This window comes from Haemorhous mexicanus, chromosome 13, assembly GCF_027477595.1.
Source record: "Haemorhous mexicanus isolate bHaeMex1 chromosome 13, bHaeMex1.pri, whole genome shotgun sequence".
Lineage (NCBI taxonomy): Eukaryota > Metazoa > Chordata > Aves > Passeriformes > Fringillidae > Haemorhous > Haemorhous mexicanus.
In genome coordinates, this window is record NC_082353.1 from 21,377,011 (window position 1) to 21,396,459 (window position 19,449).

Sequence of the window (19,449 nt, forward strand, 5' to 3'; positions counted from 1 at the left end):
ACAGGATCCATCCCACGTGGAAAAGGAGCCCCCATTCCCAGTGGGATCCATCCCACATGGAAAAGGAGCCCCCATTCCCAACGGGATCCATTCCATGTGGAAAAGGAGCCCCCATTCCTGACGGGATCCATCCCACGCGGAAAAGGAGCCCCCATTCCCAACGGGATCCATCCCACGTGGAAAAGGAGCCCCCATTCCCAACGGGATCTATCCCACGTGGAAAAGGAGCCCCCATTCCCAACGGGATCTATCCCACGTGGAAAAGGAGCCCCCATTCCCGACGGGATCCATCCCACGTGGAAAAGGAGCCCCCATTCCCAACGGGATCCATCCCATCCCCTTGGCTTTGTATCCATAGGGATTCTCTTTGCATCCATGGGAGAGGAGGATGCAGGGCAGGCAGGGAGCGGGGCACAGCAAAAAGGAGGGTTTAGATTAATTAAATTTGAATTAATTAATAAATTATGGAATTAAATAATCCAGGATGAGGCGCTGTGGACGCGCGATCCAACAGGAGAAGCGGATTTGGGAACAAAAACCACCCCACACATTTGCGGGCTTCCTGGGGAAGGGAAGAATCCCACGTTTTTGGGGTGGGAGGGCTCCTTTGGGGGATTTCTCGCCGAATTCCGCATTTTCTGGTGAGCACTCACTGCTTTCAGAGACTTCATCCACAGATTCCCTCGCAAGTGCAGGTTCAGCTCCTCGTTGGGGGCCAGTTTCACCTCGCAGTCGATGGAAACCACGTCGGAGTTGCTGTGGTTCTGCAAAGGGAAATGTGGGATCACAGCTGGAGAAGGAGGGAAAATCCCACTGGGATTCATCGCTGGCAGGCGCGGACGGACGGAGGATCCCACGTGTCCGTCCTCCTGTGTCGCCAAATCCCCACATTCTTTAAATTTTCTCCCCCTTTTTCACCCCAAACTTCCCAATTTTGCTGGGTTTTGTGCTGTTCTTTCTCTCCAAGTTTTCCCTTGGAAAAAAATGATCCTGATCTTTGTGAGCCGGAGAATCCCCTCGCTCCCCATAAATCCTGAGTAGGAACGGGGCTTAAGTTGCAGTGGCTGAGAGGAAAAATAAAAATAAACTAACCAAAGGGCTTAAAAATCTCCTAAAAAATTCCAGGGTGCCCCTCCCACGTCCATGGGCCATCCCTATTCCAGGTTTTTCCCTGTTTTGGGATATCCTGGAGCCAGGATTGGCCCCATGCAGGTGAGTACCAGGTGTGGGGTGCGGGACAGGTCCTCCTCTGCCGGGGTTCTCCGGTAGTCAGTGGTGTTCCCCCAGATGCTGCAGGTCGTGTTTTCCTGTGGGAGAAGCCGATGGAATTCCAGCGTGGACACGGGATCGTGGCAGTGGCTTCCCTCTGCCCCCGTCCCGAATCAGGGATCCCCAGCACCTCCCCAGGATTTGCTGGAGCTGGGATTGAGTTTGGCTCACTGTGGGATGTGGCTGGAGGGCTGGGATCCCGTGCTAAACTGGGCTAGAATTCCATCCTAAGTTAGGCTGGAATCCTGTCCAAAACTGCAAAGGAATCCCATCCTAAAGCAGGCCTGAATGCCATCCTACACTGGGCTGGAATCCTGTCCAAAACTTGGACAGAATTGCATCCTAAACTGGGACAGAATGCCATCCTAAAACGGGCTAGAATCCCATCCTAAACTGGGCTAGAATCCCATCCTAAGTCAGGCTGGAATCCTGTCCAAAACTGGGACTAAATCCCATCCTAAACCAGGCCTGAATCTCATCATAAACTGGGACAGAATGCCATCCCAAAATGGGCTGGAATCCCATCTTAAGCTGGGACAGAATCCCATCCTAAACCAGGCTAGAATCCCATCCAAAACTTGGATAGAATTGCATGCTAAACTGGGACAGAATCCCATCTAAAACTGGGACAGAATCCCATCCTAAATCAGGCTGGAATCCTGTCCAAAACTGGGACAGAATCCCATCCTAACCCAGGCTACAATCCCTTCCTAAACCAGGCTGGAATCCTGTCCTGAACTGGGACAGAATGCCATCCTAAAATGGCCTAGAATCCCATCCTAAACTGGGCTAGAATTCCATCCTAAACCAGGCTGGAATCCTGTCCTAAACTGGGACAGAATTGCATCCTAAACTGAGACAGAATGCCATCCTAAACCGGGCTAGAATCCCATCCTAAACCAGGCTGGAATCCTGTCCTAAACTGGGACAGAATCTCACCCTAAACCAGGCTGGAATCCCATCCCAAACTGGGACAGAACGCCATCCTAAAATGGCCTAGAATCTCATCCTAAACTGGGCTAGAATTCCATCCTAAACCATGCTGGAATCCCACCCTAAACCGGAATCCCGTCCTACCTGGTCTGCCCGGAATTCCGTGGGCAGCAGGAGCCGGTTGCCCGCCCGGGTGGCCACGGGCACGGTGATCTTTAGGGTCACCCCTTCCACTGGGAAGAATCCCAGGTTCTGCAGCTGCCAGGGAAGAGCACAGGGATGTGTTGGGATCGGGGGATGGAGATCCTGGCTCCCAGGGCAGATCCCAAATCCAGGAAAACTCGGGGATCCGGTTCCTGCTCACCGTGAAGGTGCAGTGGAAGGGGGGCCCGATGGGGTTGGATCCATCCAGGGAATTGTTGGATCTGATCTCAAAATAGTCCAGGCTCGATGTCCTGTGGGAAAAAGGGTGACAAAGAGGTTTGTAGGATTTCCCCTTTCTTTGTAGGATTTTCCCTTTTCTTTGCAGGATTTTCCCTTTTCTTTGCAGGACTTTCCCTTTTCTTTATTAGGATTTTCTCTTTCTTTGTAGGATTTTCTCGCCTCTTTAATAAAGCAGAGCCATTCCAGGCCCTGGAATGAGGTTTGGATGTCACAGGAGGTAAATCAATCCCTGCTTTGCAGCTGGAGAGGCGGGAAAAGAGCCAGGAAGATCCTGTGGGAACCCATTCGGGAGCACCTGTGACGGCCCCAAGTCCCCACATTCTTTCAAATTCTCCCCCTCCTTTTCCACTCCAAAATTCCCAAATTTGATCTTTTCCGTGCTCTTCTTTCCCTCCAGGTTTTCTCTTCATTCCGAACTGGAGAATCCCCTCGCTCCCCATAAATCCTAAATATTAAAGGAATTTTATTCGTGGCGTCTGAGTAAAAAACATAAAATGACCAAAGGGCTGAAAAATCCCCGAAAAATTCCAGCAAGCAGTGCCAGGGAATGTGCTTTGGGATCCCTGATTTTCCCATCAGCAGCTTCCTAAATTATCTCTGCCTTCACCCCTGGCTGTCCCAGACTTGAATTCCCGGTGATTCCATGCTCATCTCACAGCTGAGCTTCCCTCTGATGGTTTTGTGGGATGGCCCCCGGCCCAGACACCAGGAGCACCTGTTATGGCCATTATTACCTCCAAGAATTCCCTTTTTTTCCCCATAAAAACTCACCCTCACACCTCTTTAATAAAATTTATGCCTTTAAACATCGGCAGAGTCCAGCTCTCCATGGCTCGCCGATTTTATAAAAAGCTCTCCCTGACTTTACGGCTCCTGTTTTTCCAATAAATTCCCAAATTAAACCTGGCTTTGAAGGCTGCTCCCAGCTGGTTTTCCCAAGGAGTTTTCCCAATCCATGAGCCCATCCCGAGCCCCTCACCTGGTGAAGAGCAGGTCGGCCTCGTACTTGAGCTGGAAGTTGAGGTGGGCAGCGTTGTCCTCCTTGGTGCTCTCCTTCTCCTCGCTGTCACTGGAACAGCAGCGGGGCCAGGGGGTCAGGCAGGAGCCAAATCCCCCTGGGAATTCTTCTGGGGAATGCTGAACTTTTTTTGCTTTTTGATTCTAAGCAGGGTTTTATTCTGGGATTTTTATCATTAAAATGATTCAGAGGGAGGTGTCACCCCCGGCAGCTTAGAGTGGTGTAGAGGAACCGGTGAAAATTTTTTAAAAAAAGAAATAATTAATATTAATAATTTAGTCAATTAGTTAAATTATTTATTACTAATTTAATAAATATTAGGTAGATTTAATTTTTCCCTTTCTTTGTAGGATTTTCCATTTCCTCACACCATTTTCCCTTTCCTCATAGGATTTTTCCCTTTTTTTGCAGGATTTCCCACATTTTCCTGCGGGAAATCATTGCCTGTGCAGGAATGGGGAGTAAGGAGAACTTTGTAAAATTATTAGGATATATTTTTCCTGGGAAATATTTGCAGTGGGAGCATGGATGAGAAAACAGCAGTGGCTGGAGATCCAGCAGAGCCCAGCAGCTTCCAAAGGCATGGAAAAATCATGGATGTAAATTCCCAAATAAATAAAAATAGCCAGGTTTGGGAGCACAGGGCTGGGATAACCCACAGCAACTGGGTCTCCGTGGGGTTATTCCATGGAAAACCTCTGGCTCTGGAGGAAGGAATCCCAAGGAAAGCTGGCTGCATCCTTGAGTGCCCAGAAAAACTTCCTGGATCCCTGGAATTGTCCAAGGTTGGACACCCTGGGATCGGGGAAGGGGTGGGACTGGATGGCCCAAACCATTCCATGATCCTGTGATTCCAGAGGGAAAAAGCATCCCCAGACCTGCTGGCAACCATGTAGATCTCCATGCTCTGCAGGAAGACGGACTTGCTGAATTCAAAATCCAGGCGGAAAGCGACCTGCGGAGAAGGGAAAAACATCGGGAAAAACATCCCAGGGAATAAAATCCCGAGTGCTGAGCGGGGCCAGTGCGGGACGCGGCAGGAGACACAATTCCCAATCCCACCAGGACCGAGCAGAGCCTTCCCAGGCAGAGAGGATTTGCAGGAATTCTCTCAGCCCCTGCGATGGGAGCCACGAGCAGCTCCCTTTGGAAGCAGATCCCTCCAGAGGCCCGGGATCGGCGGGAAGGGGAGGCAGCTGGAGAGAGCCAAGACCAACAGAACGGGATAAATGCGATAAATGTCACATCTGCAGTGACCTCAAACCGTCTGGGCCGGCACAGCTGACTGGAATATTAAAGCTCCCGCGGCTCCGGAGCCAAAATTCCATTTCCAGCCTGTCTTTGTTTTGGCAGGGGCGGCACTACCTGATGGCCCAGGGACGCATTCCCGACCCCGTAGGTCATGGGGAGCCAGCTCCTCCTGCAGCCACAGGCATCCCGCTGGGATTTTTGGGAGCTTTAAAGCCGAGCCTGGTGCCTGAGGCTCATCCATCATAATCCAGGAAAGGTTTCAGACGGATACAGGAGCTGGGGAGATTTTATCTCCAGATCCTGCTTGTGCTGGTCCCTTTCCCCACGGGTGGCAGGTGGAATTCCATGCGGATCCCGAGTGGATCTCCCCACTATTCTTTTCCCAAATGAACCCTGAATTTGATGTTTCCCAAGTGTTTATGGCTCATGAAAATGAAAAACTGGATCTAGGCTCATCCCAAATACTGGGAGCACCATTTTGGAGGATGCCACCACCCAGGGGGGCTTGGACTGGCTCTGAGCAGGATCCAGAGGCACCTCAGAGCAAGGAAAACCTCTCAGGCAGGGAAGGAGCCTCATCCTGCAGGGATCAGCTCAGAGAAGTTCCCATCTGTGGTTTGAAGCCAACATTAAATTTTTCCACGGGATTGGAGGCAAATTCTGTCCCCTGGAGGAGCTGGGTTGGATTCTGGGGCTCTCCCGAGCACCAGGGCAGGATCCCAGCCATCCCAGCTTCCCTAAGATGCCTTCCAAACTCCAAAAGTGAAGAAACCAAAAGTTTGTCTTCAAAATCCTGCTCAGGGCTGCCCAGATGTGACCCTGGGGGCACAGAAGGTCCATGAGATGGCACAGTGGGAAGTTGGGAATGTCCTACCTTGGCCTTGGCTCGGAAGAAGGGGTAGCTGACGTTGCACACCCTCCTGGAGGGGTGTCTGTCGTCACAGTCGATGTTGATGTCGGTGTCGTCCTGAAACGGGACATGGAATGTCCAGGACACTGGGAATGAGCCCCGGGAGCTGCTCTTTGGGAAACTGGGAACACCCGAGGGGCTGAAAATGGGCCTTGGCTTTGGGGAAACAACCAACCAACCAACGGCCCACCAATGGCCAGCCTAATAATGGCCAAGCAATGGCCAAACAGTGGCCAACCAAAGGCCAATCAACCAATGACCAACCAACCAAAATCCAACCAGCCAATGACCAACCAGCCAATGACCAACCAATTGACATCCACCAAAACCCAACCAACAAATGACAAGAACTAATGACCAACCAATCAACCAACAACCAACCAACCAATCACCAAAACCCAACCAATGAATGACCGAAACTCAACCAACCAATGACAAGAACCAATGACCAACCAATCAACCAACCAATGACCAAAACCCAACCAATGAATGACCGAAACTCAACCAACCAATGACCAAACTCCAGCAAAACACCAACCAACCAGCAACCAAAACCCAACCAACCAATGACCAAACTCCAGCAAAACACCAACCAACCAACAAAAAAACCCAACCAACCAATGACCAACCAATCAACCAACAACCAACCAACCAACCAATCACCAAAACCCAACCAATGAATGACCAAAACTCAACCAACCAATGACCAAACTCCAGCAAAACACCAACCAACCAGCAACCAAAACCCAACCAAAATCCAATAAACCACTGGTCAAGAAACTCACGAATGAAGGAAGGATACAACCACCAACCAACAACCAATCCAAATCCAACCAAAGGACCATGCAAGCCACCAGCCACTCCTCCAGCCCAGCCTTGCTGCAGCTGGGAATTCTTCCCATGCATTTGTTGCTGTTCCTGGAAAGGAGCATCTCCAGGAAGCAACTCCCAGTTTCCTGATTTTTTAAAATCCTCTTTATGAATTTAATTACGGCGGTGAATGAATTTAGCTGTGGTGAATGAAAGAACCTGATTATTCCTGGCATTCCTGATTTTTCTGGGATGAGGAATCGTTGGGAAGCACTGAGAGACAACGTGAGCTGTTATCCTGCATGGCCACCAGCTAAGCTGGAATTCCCTCATCTCAACACTGACATTGCTGCTGCTGGAAGACCTTCCACCTCTCCAGCCAGGCAGAGATGGGATGAGGTGACCATCCTCACCATGAGAGGGTGAGTTATTCCAGCTTTTATCCCACTTTGAGCTGCTGCCCCTGGAAAAGTCCTACCCAGGAGCTGGAATATCCCAGCACCAGCCACCAGCAACAGCCTGGAGCTCCCTCCCACTCATCGGCTGAAATTATGGACTTTTTGGGGCCACAGCCATTTTTATTTGTAGGACACAGATATCCATTCCCTCTGGATGCTCCTTGATGAGGAGGGCCATGCAGGAGACCATTATCTGTGACTCCTCCACGGCCAGCTGCAAATATTCCCTACAACCACGGCTGCCCAGTGCTTTCTGTTCCCCACCATCCCTGGGATTTTCCCTGCTCCCCTCACTTCGTTTGGAATAACCTCCAAAAAATGCATTTTTCTTATTTTGTGGGCAGCAAGCCCCACAATTTTCCTTTGGCACGGCTCGGAGAAAAACAAAGGAGACGGGATCTGCGGGCGGGGATGAAGTCATGGGGGGGTGAGGGAAGGCTCAGCAGCATCAGCACATTCCCAAACCTCGCTGGGAACAGGGAGGAGTCACACCAGGATCGAGTGAGTGGGGCAGTGAAATTTTTGGGACACTCGGGGACCATCCAGGGAAAGCCACGGAGAGGTGGCATCGCCCGGCTCGGTGCTGAGCTGTGGCCACGTTCCCATGATCAGCTCCTACTTCCAGGAGTTATTTCTCAGCTGCAAAAACTCACTCCTGACGGGAACTTGGCCACGTGCAGGGAGTATTTTTAAACAACTGCAGGAGAAAAATAGAGGGAAATAATTTCCTCTGTGTTTGACCTTCGCTCGGGCTCTTAAAACTCAAAACCTTTTTGTATTTCCAAAATAAAGAGCTGGAAGTGCTTAGAAACGGAGCCCATAAACAGCTGTGATTTATGAGGGATGGAGACAGATTTGGGCTCTGCTTTAGGCTGCAGCTTTCTCCTCCGGCCGGGATTAGCAGCACCTCTGGAAAAGCCTGGATCTGCCCGGGGAGCTCACCTTGGGGATCAGGCTGGCCAACTGGAGGTTCCTGGAGAAGGAGATGTTGAGGACGGTGCTGTAGGCGTTCTCCCCGCGGTTTTCCAGCGTGGCTTCCACGGCCACCCTCCTCCTGCTGCTCTCGATGACGAAGACGGAGGCGTCGAAGGAGAGGCTGAAGGCCGAGCAGTCCCCCCTGCGCAGCGCCCTCCGGCAGAATTCCCTGCAAGAAGGGGCATTCCCGGGATTTTACCGCCAGGGAAATCCCTGCTCTCCCTCCGTCCTGCTGTGCTGAAAGAGGAATTAGGGATTTTTCCCATCGTCCGTAATTTGGGGATTTTTGGGCCGATGGTGTGATGCTTTCTCAAACATTATTAGAAATGCTCAGGACAGCTGGGATGTAGGGGGAAAAACAGATCCCATGCCAATAGCAAAGGTGGCTCCAATCTCCAGTGTCCAACCTGGCCTTGGGCACTTCCAGGGATCCAGGGGCAGCCACAGCTACTCTGGGAATTCCACCCCAGCCCCTCCTCACCTTCCCAGGGAACAATCCCTTCCCAGTATCCCATTGATCCCTCTTTCACCTAAAGCCATTCCCTGTGTCCTGTCCCTCCATCCCCTGTGTCCCCAGTCCCTCTCCAGCTCTCCTGGAGCCCCTTCAGGCTCTGGAAGGGGCTCTGAGGTTTCCCTGGAGCCTTCTCTTCTCCAGGTGAACATTCCCAGCTCTCCCAGCCTGGCTCCAGAGGGGCTCCAGCCCTTGGAGCAGCTCTGGGGCCTCCTGTGGATGCAGGGATAACCTTCAATAGCTCTGTAACCACAGAGCTGCACTGTGGAATTATTTCCATGAGTCAAGCCCGTAATTGCCAGGTGGGTAATGCCAGCCTTGCAGCTATTCCCTGGTATTTCCTGATTTGTATCCCTGGAACTCATCACCATGGCATCAAATATTCCCTGGTTTGTGGATTCCCCGAAAAACCACGGATTCCTTCCCAGCAGGGAACAGGGAGAGGCTCAGAAGTGCCAAGGAGCACCTCAGGGAGGGCTCGGATGAACCTTGTGGTGATGCTGGATGAAGGACCAGTGACGTCAGAATTTGCAGAACACAGACTGGGGCTGGATTTTTGGAGCCTCCCCCAGCTGGTGACACTCTTGGAGGACGCTCTGAGTCACCTACTCACATGGCACTGGGAATGTCACTTCTGGCATCCAGCACCAGATCGGGGACACAGTGCTCATCCTCGTTGCAGCCATTCCAGAAGGGGACCTGAGGGGACAAGGAGAGCAGCTCGGTGACAATTCTTCCCGAGATAAATCTGCCCTGGTGCCTTGGGAAGCGGAACTTTGGGAGGTGGCACTTGGGGAGGTGGCACCTGGGAGGCAGCGCTGGGGAGGTGGCATTTTGGGAGGTGGCACCAGGGATGTGGCATTTTGGGAGGTGGCACTTTGGGAGGTGACAGCTGCTACCTACAGAGACCCTGAGGGAGGTGGGCCACCCATCGTCCAGCATGGGGCCGTGCTCGGGGTGCTCCAGCTCGTAGTCGATGGAGAACGTCACCGGCTTCACGTAATCCGCCGAGTCCTGGGGCACAGGGAGAGCACTGAGAGGAGCCCAGGGCTGCCTGGGCTGGGGCAGCCCCTCAGGTGTCCCCAAGGGTCACACATCTGTCCTGCAGCCCCAGCCCAGGGCTGGGATGGAACAAAAAACCAGATCCCGTCTCCAAGGTTGCTCCAAGCCCCGTCCATCCTGGCCTTGGATGCTTCCAGGGATCCAGGGACAGCCACAGCTCCTCTGGGAATTCCATCCCAGCCAGGAATTCCTTCCCAATATCCCACCTAACCCTGCCCTCTGGAAGCCCCTAGGAGCTCGTCCCACGCCTTGCCCCGGGGTGCAGAGGGATGCTCTGAAGGGAGATGTTTTTTGGGCTAAATCACGAGCTCCAGCTCCATCTCCAGCCTCAAATTTCCCAAAAGTTCACGGCAGTTCAGCCGGGACCTGGGGCTGGGCCAGTCTGGCAGCTCAGGCCTGCCTGGCTTCCACGAGATTCTCCTCATTCCCTGGGAATGTTTGGGTTTGGCCAGGTTTGTGCATCAGCTGTTCCCTGCGAGCCAGGGACCCACCAGCTCTGCACCCCGGGGTGGGACCCTGCTGGGCCACAGGGGGACACCACCGGGGACCGGCACGGGGACGCTCCATTCCCGACGGACAAACAACGGGCATTCCTGATTTTGGAGCAGGAAAAGCAGCCTGACCCCGGGCTGAGGAGCACACGCCCTCCCCGAGGACACGGCTGGTGGAACGGAGCACGTGGAGCCTGATGTCACCGCCTGGGGACCCAGCAGCTGCCACGTGCTGGCAGCTCCATCCCTGACCACATCAAACCGGCGGGGAGGAATCCAGCGGGATGAATCCAGCGGGATGAGGCTCGTTCCCACCCCGGGATGCTGGAGAGAACACCTCCTGCTCCCCACTCACCAGGACGTGGAAGGGGAGGGTGTGGCAGAGCTCCTGCCCGGCGGGCAGCACCAGCCCCCGCGGCGCCACCCGCTCGCTGCCGGCGTCCAGGTGTGCCCGGGGCGAGTAGCGCCGCTCGTCGATGGTCGTGTTGTACCTGAGCCCTGCAAGGACAGCCCCAGCTCAGCCCTCGGGGCCACAAACCCCGGGCAAAGAGTGGCCCCAGCGCCCATTCCCTGCTGAGGGAAATCCAGGGAAATCCCAGGCAGTTCTGGGAAAAGCTTCCCCTCTCCAAGTGAGGAGTTTTGGGAATGAATTTCTGCAAGGCCCTGTGTAAAATCTGTGCAGGCGTAGAATTGTTTGCCTCTCAAGTGCTCCTGTGCTGGTCTGGAGGAACTGGAGCTCACCCCTCACCTGGATGATTTATGGAGATCCTTTGGTTCCTGCACTGCTGTTGGAAAGCCAGCTGGAGATTCCCAACCAAGCAGGGATTTCAGAGAACCACAGAATCTCATCTCACTGCAGCCCCTGCCATGGCAGGGACACCTCCCCCTGTCCCAGGGCGCTCCACGCCCTGTCCAGCCTGGCCTTGGACACATCCAGGGGCAGCCACAGCTGCTCTGGGAATTCCATCCCAGCCCCTCCCCACCCTCACAGGAAACCATTCCTTCCCAAAAGTGGATCAGTCCCTCTTTCAGCTCAAAGCCATTCCCTGTGTCCTGCCCCTCCATCCCTTGTCCCAGTCCCTCTCCAGCTCTCCTGGAGCTCCTTTGGGCCCTGGAAGGGGCTCTGGGGTTTCTCTGGATTCTTCTCTCTTCCTGGCTGGACACCCTCAGCTCTCCCAGCCTGGCTCCAGAGCAGAGGGGCTCATCCAGCGGGTGACTCTTTATTTCCAGGGGAAATAAAAGTAAAATCAAATAAACAAGGAAATCCCACTCAGATTTTATCCCGCAGGGACAGCAGCAGGGAGAAAAATGCTGGGTTTGACAGCACAAAACAAAACCCTTGCTCTGGGCAATGGGAGTTTTTCCTTGGCTTTGGATCCTGATTTTCCTTGGACAGCGTTTGCTGCTGGCTGGCCGGGGCCGAGCCGCTATCGCTTCCCTGCTCCGCTGACTCCCGGGAATCCGCCGGGGATCACTCGGGGTCACGGCTCCATCCAAGGGTTTAACGGGAGGGCTGGCCAGCTCCACAGATTCCCCGGGATGTTGTGGAAAATGCACATCTGGCCGGCAGATGTGTCCCGCTGCTGCGGGAGGCGGGAGGGATGGAGGAGCCCTGCGGAACGCGGGCCGGGCACATCCTCTCCTGTCTCACCGTGAGGACATTCCTGTCACACGGAGCATGGAAAGGCAAATCCCAGGAGAGCTCAGCCCAGGGAGTAGGTGAGGGCTGAGGTGGGATTTATCCTGGGGGGGTTTCTTTGGCAGAACCACCAGAACCCGGCGACTCGGCCGGGACAGGGCCAAAGGTGAGTGACACCAAAGTGGCAGATGGACACCTGAGCTCCTCCAAGCTCCTGGGTGGTCACCATCCCAAAAGCTGGGTTTTCCATGGGGCTGGAGACCTGAGCAAGGCAGGAATTGGGACTTTGTCCTTACCCACGCTGGCGGTCTGGAAGTGAGCGGAGAGGAAGAGGGCGGTGAAGCAGACGAAGGCCCTCATGCAGGTGGCCTCCTTCCCGTTGCGCTTGCAGTCCTTGGTGAAGATGTTGATCTTGGAGGGCTCGAAGCGCAGGCTGGCGTTGATCCGCACCACGCTGCGGGACCTGCGGGGTGGGGAGAGGGCTCGGGATGGGCTCCGGCTCGGGATGGGACTTCCTGGAGTCTCCCACAGCTCCAGGTTTGTCTTTTTCACTCCTTTTCCCTCCTTTTTGCAGAAGGTTGGGAAGAGCAAAGGCGCTCTCCAGGCAGAGCCCAGGGTGACCCATCTCAGCTGGCAGAGCCACCCCAGTCCCAACAGCTTCAAGGGGCTCTCCAAACATTAATTAATATTTGAAAACATTGCTTTAATTAAATCAGACCGGAAGGAGCCTGCGCAAATCCCTACAAATGAATTTGGAACTTCTGGAGAACTATGGATGAAACTCAATGGAAAACGAACCCTGGCACATTTTTAGGGCCCCAGGGTATTGAGATCCCACAGCCCCGCTGCACAGGGGGTGGATATTCAGGAAAGATGGCTCAGATCGTTGGGAGACCAGTTTTTCCTGGGAAAAATTTGGCATGATTTGGGCAGAGGAAACCGGGAGAGGGCACCAAGGATCCCTGGCTCACCAGAGCACCACGGCGCTCCCCAGCGAGCCCACGGCCAAGTCCACGAGCCCGTCCTCGTTCAGATCCAGCTGCCCGTGGATGCTGCATCCAAAATACATCAGGCCCGGAGCGAGGTCGGCGGCCGCGATCCGCTGGAAAGGAATGGGAGCAATCCAGGCTGGATTCCAGCAGGAGCATCCCTGCCTGCCAAGGGTTTGCCAGGCTGACTCGCCGCTGAAAATCCCCCGCTCCAAGAGAACGCGCTAAACATGGTTTTCCAGGGAATTTCTCTTTGGGAAAGAGAAAGCATTTGCTTCGAGAGCAATTTCTCTTTGGAGGCAGCATCCAAGACTTCTGCTGGATTTACCCTGCGTATTTAACGTTTATCAAAAAGTGTAATAAATAAATAAATAATTTAAATCAAAATAAATAAATTTTTTAAATTATCAATTAATTAATTACGTAATGCATTTATAGCAATCCCTTGCAATGATTGCTAAACAGCGCCTCTAATTTCAAGCCTTTCCCCCCACTATTCCATGGAATAATTCAGGTTGGAAAAGCCACCCAAGACTGTGGAGTCCAACCACCCCCGGTGCTGCCAAGGCCACCACAAAGTGTCCCCAAGTGCCACATCCACACGTCTTAAATCCCAGCAGGGATGGGGATTCCACCAGCGCTGTTCCAGTGCTCGAATTCCAACCTTTTTCTTGTCCTGGATGCCTCAAAAGAGGAAATATCTGTCCATAATAATTAACAATTAAACCCCTGTGTGGATTTTTGCATTTATTCCCATGAAAGACGAGGAAAACCAAGCACGGGGAAGCCCCACCTGCTTGTACTTCCTCAGGATGGTCTCCTGGAATCCCAGGAAAACGTAAATGGCTCCTTGGTGCTCGTCCTCCAGAGGGGCCCCGACCACCAGGTCGTTGTAGGAGTCCTGGTTGAGGTCGGGGACGGCGGCGATGCAGGAGCCGAAACGGGAATTCTGGTAACTCTGGAGGTCCCCCAGGGCTCCGCTGGGAACAAAGAGGTTCTGCCAAGGAAAGAAAGGAAGGAAGACAATTCCCAAAGCATCGGCAGCGGGGCTGGAAAGAGGAGAAAGCCTCAAGCCAACAGTGTGGTGATGCGGGAGGGATTCTCCAAGGAAGGAGGGGGAGCATTCCCAGGGATGGGGGATTTTGGAGCACATCCCTGGGGAACAAGGAGTCCTGTGCCCCCCTGAGCCAGCCCCACATCTGCTTTGCACCCTAAATTAATAATTCAATAATAGTAGCAGTAGTAGCAATAATAATAATAATAATAATAATAATAATAATAATTCCATATTAATAACACATTCCGTAACAAATACAAATTCCGTAATAACAAACATCCCATACTCATAATAAATTCTATAATGAATACAAATTTCATTAATAATAACGCTAACGATAACAATAACAAAACAACAATAACAATAATAATAATTCCATAAATAATAAAGTGCTTTGGGCGTAGGGATTCCATGCTCCAGGCAGGTTTTATTTGCTTCATAATTCCAACAGGGGGAATTCCTCATCCAGGGCAACTTCCACAGGGAAGCCCCTTTAGGCTCTGGAAGGGGCTCTGAGCTCTCCCTGGAGGGAGCAGGTCTGGGGGACACCGCCTGGCTGGACATGGTTTCTCCAGAGGGACACCCACATTCCCATGTGGCAAAGATCCCAGTCTGCCCCGCCAGGGGACACCGCTGCCATGCGAGCACCCAGCTGTCCCCGCCATGTCCCCAGGTGCCACTCACGCCGTGCAGGGTGTACACGTAGACCTTGCCCCTCTCCCTGCCCTCGCTGAAGAACATGGGCGCGCCCACCAGCAGCACGTCGGTGACGCCGTCGCCGTTCACGTCCAGGGAATTGATCTCGCTGCCGTAGTAGGAGCCGATCTGGGGGAGGCAGGATGGGGTGGGAATGATGCCACCATCCCCCTGGATCCCCTGGATCCACAGGGAAGGCCCAGCCCTGCCACAGCCACGCTGTGGATGCAGCCACAACCGGCTCTCGTGGTTGGAAATGGGGGTGTGTGTTCCATCCCCATCTGTCAGAGCTGGGGCAGTTCTCTCTGTTCTTTGGGCAGTTTTTATCTCTTCCCCAGCCAACCCTCCCTCCAGGAGATCTCTGCTGTTCATGGGCCATTAATTATTAATTATCTTCTGTCCCTGGCCACAGAGTGTCCCTGCAGGGCTGATCAAATCCCACCATCCCATGGGGAGATGCTCTGCCCAGGGGAGGAGCCAAGCATTCCTACCTGGATCCAATCTGCCCTGGGAACAGCCCAGCAGCCTTTGCCCAGTGCATTCCCAGAGGAGCAGCTTTCTCCTGCCCTGCATTCCCAGAGGGAGAGCAGGCCCATCTCCAGCAGCCCTGGAGCTGCAGAGGAAAACTCCCCCCTTGTGCAGGATCCCTGCTCCAGCAGAACCACAGCTGGCACTGCAGGAGGGCTGAGCCCCCCTGGGATGGGACTGTGCCACCACCCTGAGCCCCCCTGGGATGGGGCTGTGCCACCACCCTGAGCCCCCCTGGGATGGGGCTGTGCCACCACCCTGAGCCCCCCTGGGATGGGGCTGTGCCACCACCCTGACACACAGGGGTCAGCTCCTGCTCTGACTCTGGCAGCAGTTCATTTTCTTTTTTGCACTATTGCATTTGTATTTTTATTTTCCCTAGTAACGAACTGTTATTCCTATTCTCACATCTTTGCCCGAGAGTCCCTTAATTTCAGAATGACAATAATTCAGAGGGAGGGGGTTTCCATTTTCCATTTCAGGGGAGGCTCCTGCCCTCCTGAGCAGACACCTGTCCTTTCCAACCAGGACAGCGGCACATCCGCGGCTGCGCGGCGCTGCCGAGCCGTTCCCGCTCGGGAAAACCACGGGGGAGGGTTGATTTTTCCACGGGGGGGACAAGCGGCACGGCATTCCCGGCAGGAATTACCTGCTCTCCCTTGAGGGCCTGGTGGATGGTGAGGTTCCTGTTGCTGTGCATGTTGAACAGGATGACCTTGCCCGTGTGGTTGAACCGCGGCGCTCCCGCCACGTAGATGCGCTCGTGCTTGGTGGAGATGACCGAGGAGACGGTGTAACCTGGAAAGGGATGGAGTGAGAATTCCCTGCCTGCTCCCAGGGTCTGCTTTCCACCAGCCCCCAGCTGCTGACACAGCTCTGGCCACTTCCCAGAAAGGGAAGCCTAAAAACCGGGATTTTTGCAAAGATGCAATCACCAAATGGACCCCGGTGCCTCCGAGCCCGCGCCGGTGCTGCCACGGCCGGGGCTGTGCTGGGAGTTTGGGCACTGCCTGATTCCCACCTCCTGTGCAAATCCTTCTTTTAGAGAAGGTGAACCCAATTCCTGCAATTCCCAGACTTCTGGGTGTTTTATTTCATGGCTCACATCAAGTTGGACAGACAATGGTGAGGTGCCGAGTGTTGGGAAGCTGCAGCTCCCGCTGCTCCGGGAACACCGGGCAGGGAAAGCTTTCCTGGTGCTTGATGTCAGCATTCCCAGTCCAAGAAAAGCCATGAATCCATCAAAACCATTCCTCCTGATGGAAATAACCCTGCCTAAGCCAGTGACCCCGAGCAATCCCTTTTTCCCACTGGGATCACCCCCTGGGCTGCAGCACTTCCATGGCTGCCGACGGGATTTTGTAGGAATATAAAGCTGGGGCTGCCAAATCCCGGTTTTCAACCCCAAGTCCAGGTTCCTGAACCTTCAGGCTCCGGTTAAAATTCCAGTGAAATCCTTGGAATTGGATTTGGGTGCCCAGAGAAACTGTGGCTGGAATGCTCCAATCCCAGGCTGGATGGGGCATGGAGAAACCTGGGATAGGGGAAGGTGGAATGGGATGAGCTTTAAGTTCTTTTCCAACCCAAAGCATTCCAGAATTCTGGGATTCTATGTAACTCAGTGTCTGGCCAATCATAAAACTGAATCACATTCCCTGGAATCACATCCAGTTGAGTTTTGAGTATCTCCAGAGATTTTCAGACCCCTTTCCCTGCTCACCAGCCTTACCTGGGGTCCCTCTTTCCCTAAAAATGCCCCTCCTGGAGGGATATTCCTAAACCCAGCATCAGCCCTGAGCCCCCCAGGCTGCTCCTCAGCAGGATACGCCAGCATTCCTTGATATTCCCGGAATTCTCACTCCAGGCAGTGGGAAAGAGAGCCCAGTTGGCCCATGGGACACCCACAGCCATCCCAGCTCGGGGGACACTCTGCTGTCACCCCACGGATGATCCATGTGTCCCCATTCCCAGGGAAGAGCCTTGAGGGGCTGATCCCACAGGATCCCACCTCTCTCCCCTTCCCGGGACAGCCACATCTCCGAGGAGAGGCTGCATTTCTCAATCCAGGCTGATATTTTTATTCCAGAGCTCCAGTGGCGGCAGATGGAATGGATTAACCCAGCAGGTATTTCCTGCCTAGGCATGAAATTCCATCAGTGCTTTGAAACCGCTCCAAGGAAAGCTGCGGATAACCCGCCGGCTCGGCTGCTCCTGAATTTAAATCCCATTTGTGCCCCTCTCTGGGGCTGGAGCCAGGCTCTTCCCAGGTGAGGATGCTCCTGTGCTGCATCCCACACCTCTCCCATGAGGAATACCCCGTGCTTCCTCTTTTTTAAGGAGAAAATCCCGAATTCCCCCTGCCCGGGGCAGCACGGCCTGGTTCTGCTTTCCCACCTAAATAGGCTCCGTGGTTTTTCAGCTCCTCTGGGAATTCCTGCAGGTAGGATTCCCGCAGAGGGATGACCTTCCCACTGCTGGTCTCCTTCAGGACGGCTCCGTTCCAGTCGTAGGCTCCCACTGCTCCCAGCAGGATCCCGTCCTGTGGGAACACAGGAGTGGTTTGGTGGGATCTCCTCCCAAGTGGAGGCGATTCCATCCCTCTGATCCCACACAGACCGTTCTTCCAAAAACACCTGGAATGCTGGAGGGTTTTAAAACTGCTGGAATGACGCTTCCACCCTACTCCTGTTTTCCCAATGTGTTTTTCCTCCCCAGGAATTCCCAAGAGCTTTTTCCATGGACATCCCAGCACGTCCTTCCCAAGAGGTCACAGCATCCGGAGGATCCGCTGCAGATCCTAAGGGATGCTCAGGTCTCCCAACACCTCCCTTTCCCATGGGATAATCCAGCAGCATTTCCTTATCCTCATGTTAGTGATTTAACTCCGTAATCAATAATTTGTCCCAAATCCCAATCTCCCACCTGGAGCGGGGGGTGACAAACAGGAGCAAAAAAAAAATAAAAAATTCCCACATTTCCCCTCTTACTTCCACGACGTGGGATGAAAATCCAGTCTGGGACATTTCCAGTCCAAAGGAGATCTCGTTCTTGTTGGTTCCTTAAACAAAAAAAGGGAATTTGTGTTTAATAGAGAGTTTTGCTTTCCTGGAACAGCTCCTCTGGAATTGCTCCAGCAGCTCCACATCCTCCCCACAATCCCATTTCTCCCTAAATCCCCCAATTCCACAGCCTCGTGCTGTTAGGGGTCTGGGAGCTCTGCTGGGGCGCGGCTTCTCCCCTGGCAGAGCTGCAAGATCACCCAGAACTGGGGATTTGGAGGTTTTTCCTTCATAATTCCAACTGGGGGAATTCCTCATCCAGGGCAACTTCCACAGGGAAGCGCCAGGCTGGACAGAGAAAACTGGGAAACTTGTGGGGAGTTTGCGTGCTGGTTTGAGCCAAAATCCCCCAAATTCAAGATGTTTCATTCCCAGAGCAGGCCCTCCAACTTCTGTTCCAGTTGCTCATTCCAGGCTGCATTTTTCCTCTGAAATTCGGATAAATTTAGTTTGGGAGAGCGACAAAGTTGTCACAAGAGCTGACATTTAAGACAGAAATATTTCCTGATATTTCATTTCAGCCAATAAACCCGAAATCCCAACGTTATTCCCATAATCTCCTGATGTCTGGCACCCCAGGAAGCTCCTGTGTGTGGGTTTTCCTGTTTACAGCCCTGGAATTTGATGGATGAGGAAGACACTGATGCCCAAATTCCCCCCATACCAAATCTCCAAGGTTTTCTATAAAAAGGAAAAATCAAAGCCACCGGAATTCCTCTGGCTGGAACGAGGTGTGTCCTTTGGAAAAGGGATCTCTGCTCCCGATATCCGAGGGACACAACCCCTCCAAATAAAGACATTTCCTCAAATCTGAAGTTCCTCCAAGCAGGATTTTAGGCTCAGATATCGCGGAAGCCGCGTCCGAATTCGGGGAAAAGAAGGATCAGCAGCACATTCCCAGCCCTGGGACGTGCCAGGGAGGAGCATCCCTCACCTTCCAGGCTGAAAATCCTTTCTCCCAGGGCATCCACGATGTCCTTGAGGGCCGCCTCGTCGGTGACGTTGAAGAAGTGTTTGTCATCGGGGTCGCTGGCGATGAATTTGATCTCGTTCAGAAAGGCCTCGGGGTTGATTCCTCTCCTGTTGTAGTAACCCAGGACCTGGTTGGGAATAAAACGCCAGACTTTCATGGAATTAGAATTCCCAGGCGGTTTGGCTTGGGAGGGATCTTAAAGCTCATCCCATTCCATAGGCAGGGACTCCTTCCTCTATCCCAGGGTGCTCCAAGCCCTGTCCAGCCTTGGATACCTCCGGGGATTTGGGGTCAGCAGCTCCTCCAGGCCGTTTTCCCAGGATGGATAAAACCATCCCAAAGCCCTTTGGGCTGTCCACGTGGGAGAAGCTCCATC

The 19,449-nt window shown here is 53.4% G+C and overlaps 1 protein-coding gene across 2 annotated transcripts in view; it reads right to left on the bottom strand.

Annotated features, from left to right (window-relative positions):
- Positions 1-19,449, bottom strand: part of ITGA11 (integrin subunit alpha 11) — a 39,572-nt gene that overhangs the window by 2,323 nt on the left and 17,800 nt on the right. For both annotated transcript variants that reach the window (XR_009488191.1, XM_059858758.1), the window contains exons 9-27: positions 19,035-19,200; positions 18,029-18,099; positions 17,436-17,580; positions 15,691-15,839; positions 14,502-14,642; positions 13,554-13,757; positions 12,743-12,873; positions 12,068-12,234; positions 10,488-10,630; positions 9,483-9,593; positions 9,193-9,278; positions 8,036-8,237; positions 5,790-5,882; positions 4,543-4,619; positions 3,626-3,715; positions 2,567-2,657; positions 2,347-2,460; positions 1,221-1,307; positions 654-764 (exon numbers count right to left, since the gene is read on the bottom strand). Coding sequence is in view for 1 of the 2 variants with exons in the window: in XM_059858758.1 (XP_059714741.1) it covers positions 654-764; positions 1,221-1,307; positions 2,347-2,460; positions 2,567-2,657; positions 3,626-3,715; positions 4,543-4,619; positions 5,790-5,882; positions 8,036-8,237; positions 9,193-9,278; positions 9,483-9,593; positions 10,488-10,630; positions 12,068-12,234; positions 12,743-12,873; positions 13,554-13,757; positions 14,502-14,642; positions 15,691-15,839; positions 17,436-17,580; positions 18,029-18,099; positions 19,035-19,200 (2,379 nt within the window). In the remaining variant the exon portion in view is untranslated. The remainder of the gene's footprint in view (positions 1-653; positions 765-1,220; positions 1,308-2,346; positions 2,461-2,566; positions 2,658-3,625; positions 3,716-4,542; positions 4,620-5,789; positions 5,883-8,035; positions 8,238-9,192; positions 9,279-9,482; positions 9,594-10,487; positions 10,631-12,067; positions 12,235-12,742; positions 12,874-13,553; positions 13,758-14,501; positions 14,643-15,690; positions 15,840-17,435; positions 17,581-18,028; positions 18,100-19,034; positions 19,201-19,449) is intronic.